General features: G+C 37.6%; 1 protein-coding gene and 1 long non-coding RNA gene across 2 annotated transcripts; both read right to left on the minus strand.

Moving 5' to 3' along the window:
• Window positions 1-1166: 1166 nt before the first annotated feature.
• On the minus strand, window positions 1167-2405 carry LOC130549926 (uncharacterized). The gene is made up of 4 exons (XM_057327277.1): window positions 2378-2405; window positions 2076-2132; window positions 1779-1949; window positions 1167-1690 (listed from the first exon to the last, which is right to left on the minus strand). The coding sequence occupies exons 1-4, from the start codon at window positions 2403-2405 to the stop codon at window positions 1167-1169; spliced, it is 780 nt and encodes a 259-aa protein (XP_057183260.1).
• A 2030-nt stretch (window positions 2406-4435) lies between these two features.
• Window positions 4436-6852, minus strand: LOC130549925 (uncharacterized). The gene is made up of 5 exons (XR_008962299.1): window positions 6794-6852; window positions 6622-6673; window positions 6094-6155; window positions 5675-5758; window positions 4436-5494 (listed from the first exon to the last, which is right to left on the minus strand). It is a non-coding gene; the product is annotated as an uncharacterized LOC130549925 (long non-coding RNA).
• Window positions 6853-11445: the final 4593 nt, after the last annotated feature.

An 11445-nucleotide genomic window follows, 5' to 3' on the forward strand; every position in this document is an offset into this window, starting at 1 on the left:
AATTGCAAAACACAAATTATTTGTCATGTTGCTGGGGGAGAATAAATACATTCTTTTTCTCTTAATCACCTCATTATGGGCTATATCTGTTAGTTTCCTACGAATACCACCGTTCCTACTTCTAGCTATGGACACATGCAATTGCAAATCATCATCGGCCATCACCTGTTCATTACTTTGTGCGACAGCTTCAAACTGATCTACAAAATACCTCTCATCATAGCCATTGTCGGCGCACAACACAGTGTTCACATCCGATTTTAAACTGGGGCCTCTGAGACTGATATTGATAAAGGACCCCTCACCACCCACATGCCTGGAGAACGTCACAATTTCTGACAAAACATTTTGTACGAATATAGAGTAAGCGGCCATATCTGTGGACGTGATTTCTCTCAAATTCATATTTCTGTGAATCTCTAAACCATTAAAATAAGGTCTTGGGACGATGGTGTAATCACCAACTGTTCCACCATCACGTACAAGTGTGTCTACATCATTCTGACTTAAACCCATAGGGGTATCTGTCAATGGATCTGGAGAATTATTCATTTCACCATTACCGGTTTGTAACAAGTTAGCTTGTGTTTCAAAATACTGATTTTGCATATGAATAATTTCTTCTATCCTTTCACAGATGTTAGGGGGTGATGATTCATCTATTTCAGCCTCTGAGACCGACAGATCTTGCAAAACCCTATCAAAATTTAGATAGGCAGGCCCCAAAACAGCTATCTGATGATCGATAATGTCTTGTAAATGCGCAGTTATAGACAAATGCCATCTGTTGACGGCAATGTAAATCATCGTCTGAAAGCCCTCTTTTATCAGCCATTTTAAAAATGTTTTTTCAACCTTAGACAGATTCTCCTCTGATTACACACTAAAATAAAAAAATCGTATAAATCAAATTAAATAACCCCACTATCAGGCAAAAAATCTATGGAAAGCGATACCTTATACCTTTCACAACGTAACAGCTCAAGAACACAGTTTAAAATTAACAAAATGCATCATAATTAAAAATAAACCACGATTAAGAATTACCAAGCATATTGCAATCACTCGGTACATATTAATAAAAATGTTCAAAAACCATCAAATCAATGTAAAATACACAATAACAGCTCATAATCACAATTTAAAATAACAAAATAACCCCACAATTAAGAAGTACAATGGGGTAAAATAGCACGAGTAAGATTTGACAGCAACCTTACCATGAGTTGTCTTTGACTGTTTTCAGCTTCATGGTTCTGGATTACAGTCTGCAGTGCTCCTTGAAGAAACTCCATGCGATTGATTAGTAGTCTATTTACCGCTACTTGCTCTAAAGAGTTCGTTAGCAATGGTTCCACACATCCGTAGATTTTCCTAGTTATCTCACTGTGGAAATTCAACTGTTCTTGTACCCCACGGGTATGTTCGCGCAACTCCAGCAATAACTCCTGGGTGAAGTGTTCCTGGTTCGACGGTAGGGGTTGTTCAATAATCACCGAAGGCTCCCCTGGAGCAGTTCTGTTCACATTAACATCTGCAGATTCCCCTGGATCCTCGGATGAGATGCTTTCAGTGTTGTTTGGTACAAACAACCCATGCGCATCATTGCTAGCATCCGGGGTGTCCGCCAAAACAGTCCTCCAGGTCACTGTGTCACCTCCAGCCCTCAGCAAGCTTTCTGTGTAGAAATCTGTTTTGACACAGTAAAATACATATTAGTACACAATGACATAGTTTTCCAAAATAATATTCCAAATTAGCATCAGATTCACACTTACCAACCGTTTGACTAGATTCTGTGTGAACACGTTGTGTTGGAGGCACTACTGGTGGCGCTACTGGTATAGAATTTAAAGCCACACTTCTTCGTCTTCGACTTAACCGATTTATGGGTCTTAAAGATGCTGCCGATGTAGTTGGAATGGCAAACCCCGGCTGTGTAACTAATGCTATATACCCCCAACAGGTAAAATAAAAGATAAATAAAAGTTTTCGTGTTTTCAAGCAGATTTAGACAACATGTAACAGTCAATATTTCAGAAAAGAGATGTGCATCTAACATAACACATTATTACCTTGCCGATCACTGTTGGTTGTGCCATTTTGAGATCCGGAATTCAATGCAGCATTCACTATTTGGAATACATTTTGCGTAAATATATAATATCGACATTTTTAGAAAAGAAAAAAGTGATGTAATACATAATACACTAGTACCTTGTAGATGGCTGTTAGCAGTGATGCTTTGAGGTAGGTCCCCAGCATTAACCAATGTCTCGTTCACTATTTGGAATAAATTGCGTAAAATAAAAAATATATAAAACGTAATCAACCGCGCACAAATTTACTTGCAAAACCACATAAAAACAATACTCACAAAGCTGGTCAATACGGTCAAATGTCATCTGAGTTTCAAAAAATCCTGCATCGTACACACATATATATTTTTAATTCCTGTTAAACATTAAGATACACAAATAAGACTATTTCACAATGAGGATAACTTAATAAACCAAATAATATAAAAAATAAAATAAAAAAGACAAAGACAAACTTACCAATCAAATTTGAAGCAGTTTTAAAAAGAGAGCAGAGGCTTCGTAGAGCAGACGTTACAATGTATAGTCCGAAATGAGATCACAGACCTTTGACTGAAGGAGGCAGGGGTCACTGACCCAGCGGCGTGGCTTGGATATTTGCATGAACAAACAAGAACCTCCCCAATTTAAACTATCCCAACACCAATAATATGAAAACTATACCAAAACATTATCAAATATAACTGTTTACCAGCCACACTAAATAACAAATAATAGAAAATAACAAAAAGTCTAAAGAATTATAATGTAAAGACATATATTATTTTTTTTTTTCGTAAAAACAAAAAATCTGTGAAAATGTACTTAGGTAATCCTATTGTAAAAAGTATACAGTGTTTTGTGTATACCACCTGAATATAATCATACAATAATGCGTGATTTTACTCACCACTATAAATAGAAGAAGGTATACATTTCATGAGCTTAAATAACTAGAGTATTAAAACCAAATAGTATAAGTTCTGCACAAGAAAAGCAGGCTGGAGTCAGCAAGTCTGTAGGATTAATCAGACAGGATGGTATCCTATAACTTTGTTAATTGTTTAACTCGTTGGTTTAACTCTTGAACACTAAACATCGCCTTGTTTAATCTAACAAAAACTCACATTTGGACCGACTCTTCCATGACCAGAAAGAACATGTCGGGGCATGTCAAAAGTCAACTTTCATTCATTTCCACGGGTCCTCTTTTCGGTGAAATACACGATACCTTTCGGCCGGTTTTAGCAGCCTTTGGAGCAGCCATTGTATCAGTAGAGTTGGTTGTTTAAAATACAGCTTTTCTAAACATAGTTTAAATACCCATGCATGATCAGGGGGGTGTGAAAACAACAAGGTCTGGAATATATCAACATCAGTGCTTCTTATTTTCTTTAACTCATCTTTTATTGCTTTCATTCACAGGAGGTCAAAGACCAAGCATTCTCAAACCAAATCCTTATCTCTACAGCATGAAGGGGGGTGTGTGAAACAACGAGGCCTGGACATTATAACCTGTTTTCCTGAACAAACAACAAAGGGTTCATAAATGTACACAGGATGTACGGTCAAAGGTCATAACCCGGCAGGGGGTAATAAATTAGGGGTAATAAATCACGTTTTTGACATTCGGTGTATCATATTTACTACTAGAAACTAAAACAAGAATCAAAACTAAAAACTTTCCCACAAAGGGGACAAAACAAAACAAGGTCCTTTGAATAATAAATAATAAGTCCACAGGAACAAGGAATCCGGAACACGAAGGCAAGGTAAGGTGAGGTGAGGTGAGGTACAAGGAACAGGCATACAATCACACAATGAACCGACAAGGACTGGGAATAAAGACAGGACTTATAAAGGGGAAACACTGACGAGGGTTAACTACACAGGGACGGTGAAGGACAGGTGACAAGACTTAACACTAATGGAAACTGGCGGGAAGATGATGGGACAGGTGAGAGGGATGAAACACTAATGGGAGACTAACGGAGAAACAGGAAGGCGGGGCTGAAAGACAAGACAGGATGACACGAGGCGAAAGTGTCAACAAAGCCACGTGTCTCCACACAAAACGCAACATAAACCCGCAAGACGTGGTTCTGTCACCACTCCGTCCAGTGAGCATGAGAACTCGTAACAGGAAGGACAGAGTCCTGACAACTGTTGATATTTTAATAATGATTATTGTCAAATAATAGAATATGTTAAAATTGTTTAGCATGCCATTCTTACAGTTCATTCTTATGGACTATAAAGACAAATAGTTTATCACTTTTAGTAGCATAAAAACGTTTTTTTTTTTCAAACTGGGAATAAACAAAATTTAAAAACTCATAACTGAAAAAGTAAATGACTGCAGTTATAATGTCGTGTTATAATGAATGAAGTTGACTGCATTAAACTTCCATTATAATAAATGAATCTGACTTGCATCGTATCTGCAACCTGTTGTTTCAACACATCCTCACTCCCAACTCGTCACATATTTACGCTCGGTCGGCGCCCTTCGGGTACCCCTTACCGTCATTGTGAAAATGCATATTAGATATAATTTGCAATGATATTTCGGGGTTTAATTTAAGTTTAATGGCCAGGATAATTGCGTTTCCATGACGCCATTCAGGCAATTTGAGCAAATAATTTACACAGTAAATTTTACAAGTAGAATAAGAATTTTAAGAATATTATCTATTTCCAAAGAACTAGTAGCCTATCACAATCCAAAAACAAGACCATTTTGTCAGTTATATTAATAAACTTATAAAATGTCTTAAAAATCAACAAAAGAGATATGTTTACGTATATGTCTGACATCCACGACACTCCTCCCATCCGTTCAGTGATTGGGCGTTCGCAAGGATTCCTGGGTAGGGGACTTCAGTGGAGTCTGCATTAATGCGGGCTTCGCCGAAGACCGTGTCGAGGGCACAAAGGAGGTGCTCGCGAGCAGACTTATGAGCGCTATAAAGACAAATGGGACACTCTACGGACTCGTAGACTTGGCGAGAACGCGCAATTTAAGTCCACGAGACCGCAAGTCCACATGAAGTGCACCATTTGGGACAGGGCCAAAGGAGGCGCTCGCGAGCAGACTTCTGAGCGCTAAAAAGACAAATGAGACACTCTACGGACTCGTAGACTTGGCGAGAACGCGCAATTTAAGTCCACGAGACCTCAAGTCCACATGAAGTGCGCTGTGTTCCCAAATGGAACAGGGCCTTAGTTGTATTATTCCAAAATGTCCTGCATAAATGTAAAAACAAATATCAGCGGCTCTACAAGATTGTCCTCTATGAACCCTGGACTGAAGAACACCCATGCACAGTATACGAGATAGCTGAACTGAGCCAAGAAGATCCCCGGAGTTCTCCAAACACCACAGACAGGCAGTCTTAAGATCCGCCATGACACACCTAAGAAACAACAATGCAAAAGAGGATAAGTAAAAATAGGCTGCAACCCCTCTAACAAAACCTACTCTTCGTGGAGACTGAACCACCTGCTTCTGCGGTGGAAACTCAAGGGTGAAAAGACTGGTTTCATCTATCTAAAAAAGCAAATATGAAGTTTAAGCCTGTTACCTTGAGTCCTACCTATTTTTAAGGTAACTGGTACTTTTCCAGAGGAGCTGCTTCAAAGTAACACATACAAGTTACCTGTATGTGGAAAGGCTCTTCCTGTTAGTGGAAAAAATACAACACAAATTTACCTAGTTTGTCATGACAACATGCCATTTTTAACCTTATAATTTGGTAGTATGTGCATGAATGAGTTTAGTAGTATGTGTGACAGAGATTGATAGTGCGTGTGTGAATGAGTTTGGTAGTGTGTGTGAAAGCTTTGATAGTGTGTGAGAGATAGTATAGTAGTGAATGAAAGTTTGATAGCGTGAGTGAAAAACTTTGATAGTGTGTGAGAGACATTAGAGTAGTGTATGACAGAGAGTTTGATAGTGTGTGAGACAGTAAAAAAAAAGACAAGTTGTAATAATTTTAAAATACACTAATCTTACCTTGTAAAATGATTGCATTTTTATATGCACTTTCCAGTCAGCCTGAACTTCCTGAATTGAATCTGTAAGCATAAATTAAAAAGACAGAAATGAAAATCATTCTGATGTGTATAATATTCTTTATTTTTTTGTCGTATTTCATGTATCTCTCGTTTTAAAGGATCATTAAGAATATTAAAATGACTTGTTGTTTTAAAGATTCCAACTTCATATTAAGTAATGTTAAGTAACACTTCGCCTAAACAATAATGAAATAGAGCAAGTCTTATGAAAACTTCCCTGTCACTTTTCAAAACAACAGCCCAAAACACAGAGCCAGTAAAACACAATTTTTTTCACTGTCTAAAAGAAAACGAATTTAGATAGTTCTTCACTAATTTAGTTACTGTATGAAATAAAGGTAACCAATTAGCAAAGACGCGATATATTAGATAGATATCCGGATAGTTTTCAATAACATTATCTCATAGATTAAAACAAAACTTTTACATCTACCTAATATTATATGAATTAAATCAATATACTTACAACAATTCCTTAGCGGTCGCTGAACCCTCTAACAACGTCGAGGGGCCTGTGCCTGCGAGATACATCAGATAACAATAAATATCAGGATCTTTTTCGATAATATTTACCTAATTATTAAAAACAACACTATTACTTCAACTTAATCATGTACGAATTGAATAAAAATACTTACAAGTAGCCTGTGCGTGCACCTAAAACACACATGTGTCCAAGTGTTCATGCGGGGCTGAGAGTGAATCGTATCTGCAGGCAGACTCTATTTGAATATACTGTGTATATATAGCTTTCCTATGGCTCAGTGGTTTGAGCATGGCACTAGCAATGCCAAGGTTATGGGTTTCGATAGCAGGGGATTGCACAAAGTCAGAAATAAATGTATAATACAATGCAATGTAAGTCACTTTGGAAAAAAGCATCTGCCAAATGCGTAAATGTAAATATATATATATATATATATATATATATATATATCTTCAGGATTACTAGAAACTTTGGTTACATGCCTTGTGTTACAGTGTAATTATTAAATTAAATTTTATTTATATAGTGCTTTTCACAATGTGCATTGTTCCAAAGCAGCTTTACAGGAGAAAATAAGAAAAACAGAAAAACACAGAAAAGGTAAACCATAGCATAGTGCATGGTGTTTATAGAACAAGCAGGATCATTCTAGTAAATAATATCTAATAAATGCAGTCTCCCGGTGAGCAAGACAACACTGCCCTGTGGCGAGGAACCCAAACTCCAATGATTAATAAATGGAGAAAAAAAACCTCGGGAGAAACCTGTCTCAGCCAGGAGCGCCATGTCTCCTCTGACGTGTCACAGCTGCACTCAGTGACTTTGATTAAAAGTTACTGAGTAAATGTTTATGAAGAATAGGGAGAGCTTATTAGTTGTGAATTAGGAAGTTTCATTTGTTGAAACTGTTTAGGTCTAATTTGGTCTTATTTTTTGATCGATATCAGACAACAGAGGAATATTATAAACAGGGAAAATAGTAATGGCATAATGAAGTGAAAGTGACCTATTAGTCAGATATGGTGACCCATACCCGAAATGTGACCTCTGCATTTAACCCATCCAGAGAGTAGTGAACACACGCACAGCAAGTCGTGAACACACATACACCCGGAGCAGTGGGCAGCTATCACTGCAGCGCCCGGGGAGCAAGTAGGGGTGAGGTGCCTTGCTCAAGGGCACCTCAGTCGTTACCCGCCGGCCCTGGGAATCGAACCGGCAACCTTCTGGTCACGAGTCCGACTCTCTATTAGGCCACGACTGCCACTATGTAACTGAGTGCAGCTATAACTTCAAATTGCTGTCATGTGATGTAAGTTAAATACTAAGTATTGTAAATTTACTTGTGCTACGTATGAGAAAGCTCTACCCCCTTTGGTGGATTTAGTTATTCTAGGTGTTATCAAAAGTCTGGAGTTTTGAGATCTTAGAAAGCGTGATGGGTTGTAGTGTGATAGAAGCTCTGTTATGCAGGTAGGGGCTAAACCATTTAAGGCTTTATAAGTAATTAAAATAACTTTAAAGTCAATAAGATACTTAGGGTAACCAGTGAAGGGATGATAAAATTGGGGTTATGTGATCGTATTTTCTGGACCTGGTTAGAACTCTCGCAGCTGCATTCTAAACTAACTGTAGTTTGTTTATTGATGATGCAGGACAACCACTAAGTAGTGCATTACAGTAGTCAAGTCTTGAGTAATGCATGAATAAGCTTATGTGCGTCAGCAACACATAGAATATTTTGTCATTTGGCAACATTTCTAAGGTGGAAGAAGGCTGTTTTTGTGACATTCGAGATGTGATTTTTAAATGACAGGTTGCTGTCTAATATAACGCCAAGGTCTTTAACTGTATTTGTAGGAGTACCAGTGCAGCGTTCGATTTGCAGGTTATAATCTGAAATATTCTTATTACGTGTCTTTGGTCCGATATTTCTAATTTCTAATAATCTAATAATATTTCTGTTTTATTAGAGTTTAAAAGAAGGAAATTACTAGTCATCCAATGTTTTATATCTCCGATGCACTCTGCCAATTTGGATAGCTGGAAGGAATCATCTGGTCTTGATGAGATATATAGCTGAGTATCATCTGCATAACAGTGGAAACAAATTCCATGTTTTCTAATAATGTTGCCAAGGGGCAGCATGTATATGGAGAATAGCAAGGGTCCTAAAACGGATCACTGAGGAAATCCATAATTTACTTGTGTAAAAGTCGATGATTCCCCATTTAAATGGACAAATTGATATCTGTCTGATATGTAAGATCTGAACCATTGTCGTGCCTGTTCGAACGCAGCACTAAGATCAAGCAGGACTAGTAGTGAGATGTTACCTTTATCTGATGCTATAAGCAGGTCGTTTGTAATTTTAATGAGCACAATTTCAGTACTATGATGCGGTCTAAAGCCTGACTGATTTTTTTGTTTATGTATGTCATTATTTTGTAAGAAAGAGCACAACTGAGTGGACACTACTTTTTCTAGTATTTTGGACAGGTAAGGGAGATTTGAAATAGGTCTACAGCTTCCTAGTTCATTGGGGTCTAAGTTTGGTTTCTTGATAAGAGGCTTAATGACGGCCAGATTAAAGGGTCCTGTGACATGGCCTAGATTAATTGACGAGTTGATAATGTTATAAATGGGCTCAATTGCAACAGGTAGTAACTCTTTTAATAAGTTAGTTGGTATGGGGTCTAATAAGCATGTTGTAGGTTTAGATGCTGCAATAAATTGAATTAAATCTTGCTGTTTTATAGGTGAAAAACACTGTAGCTTGGGGCGATGGTTGATACAAATTCACAGGACAGATTCGGAACCGGGTTAGATTTTCTGCGTTTTTCGCATCCGTCGAGCATTTTGAGTGTCCTTTTTTAACAATTCAGAGACACCGTACAAACGAGAGCCAAATACGAAAAAACACATACGAAAATTTGTATGTGCAAAGACCTTTGGGTGTGGTTTAGGGTTAATTAGAGCCCGAGCACCGAGTTGCACACTCGAGTGTTTATTAGGGCCCGATATTTGCCATTTCCAGGTGTCATACTTTAACAAACTCCTCCTAGAGTTGTATTGAGATTAGACCTTAGTTAAATTAGGATATTTCAATCGTTTTTAAAAACATACTACAAAAAAACCTCACTGGTGTGCATCTTAAGACAAAACAATCGCACTGATATATTTTAAGATAAGTCTGTGTAAGTTGTTGTCGATCAAGACACCTCTAAAATTTAAATTAGTCTGGGGCTAGGTTTAAGCCCTGTCCAGGAAACCGCCCCCAATATTCCATTGAAGGGTGGGTCTGTGGCAGCATCACAAAGTTTGATGTTTCGCCATGAAACAGTAATTCCAAATGGCATACTCAATAAGTAGGTAGGGGAGACCGGGGATGGTTGTAACATTTTTTTTCCATTTCTGTCTGCATCTTGGAGTTTTTTTAAGACAGTGCATTCAAAATGCAAATCATACTAGTTTCAAGTGTCTGTTATTAAATGACATAGCTGTTATATTTGCAGCACAAACAGAAAAAGCATGGTTTAGTTTCAAACACAAGGAGTGAAATGTTACAATTCACCCCATAGTCTGGGTTAGTTGTAAACATACCCTGGGGTAAGATGTAACATTAAAATATCCACCGGGGTGATATGTAACAAAATGTAATCAGGATTATGACAAAAAATTATTAAAGCTTTTTATTCAACACTGACTTTTCAGTATAACTAGTGTGTGTGTGTGTGTGTGTGTGTGTGTGTGTGTGTGTTACAAAGCTAAATAAAACGTGCAAATGTGCATCAGCTTCAATAATTGAACACTATTTGTGTGGGTGAGTGTGTGTTACATTAGCATCATCCTTATAAAACTGAATAGCTAACATTCATGTGGGTGTGTCTGTAAGTTTGTTACTCTGTCATAGTAATGACCATATTAAAATTAAACATGAACACTTGAACATTTTTTGTTTGTGTGTTGAGTCTTGTTGTTACAACTGACCCAGTCTTGTAGCCATGAATTAGCTCACCTTACAGCTAAAAGCTAACACATTAGCATCGTCAACTTTTATGAAATAAATCTACAGACACACAAATAACATAATTTAACTTTGATTAGTTTAACTACAAATCAGGCATTGCCATCACAAAAACAAGTTAAGTAAAAAAAACTTACTTTCTTACTTCAAATTAAGTTTTTCCCCTCGAGCATCTGCTGTGTCTGCCACAGGGCTCTACTTTCTCACACGTGGAATAAGGACTAAACTAAGCATGTGTGAAGTGAATCAGGTGATTTTTAACTAGTTCCTGATTGGAGAGATTGGAAGTGTTACAACTGACCCATGTTACAACCATCCCGGTCTCCCCTATTTAATTTCAGTAAGCACTTACTTAACGAGGGCTAAAAGGGTATGTACTGTTTTGCCTGAATGGGTGTAGTATGAATGCGATCCGGCTGGCGTCCGCCATATTGACATGATCATGTGACGGAATTCTTCTTTTTTCCTTTTTAATGGCGGGTGGCAACTTACGTTTGAGGTGCATATCGGCCACCTACTGTACTGGAGTGTAGGCAAGAGATTAGCCATGTCATTGCCTTGGAATTATAAGGTTCTATCTGCGGTCTGAGTAGTTTTGAGATATTGAGCTTTAAAGTTTTTGCATTTCATATAGCAAAAATGATACGAGGAACAAATCTCTTTCGTACTTGAAAAAGACAAGAGACCCTTAATGTATTCCAAATGTACAATATCAACATTTTCTGAAATTTGTAAATGTTTTTTTTTGGAACAGGTCAAACGCAGATAGAACCTTC

This window comes from Triplophysa rosa, unplaced genomic scaffold, assembly GCF_024868665.1.
Source record: "Triplophysa rosa unplaced genomic scaffold, Trosa_1v2 scaffold1_ERROPOS1869263, whole genome shotgun sequence".
NCBI lineage: Eukaryota > Metazoa > Chordata > Actinopteri > Cypriniformes > Nemacheilidae > Triplophysa > Triplophysa rosa.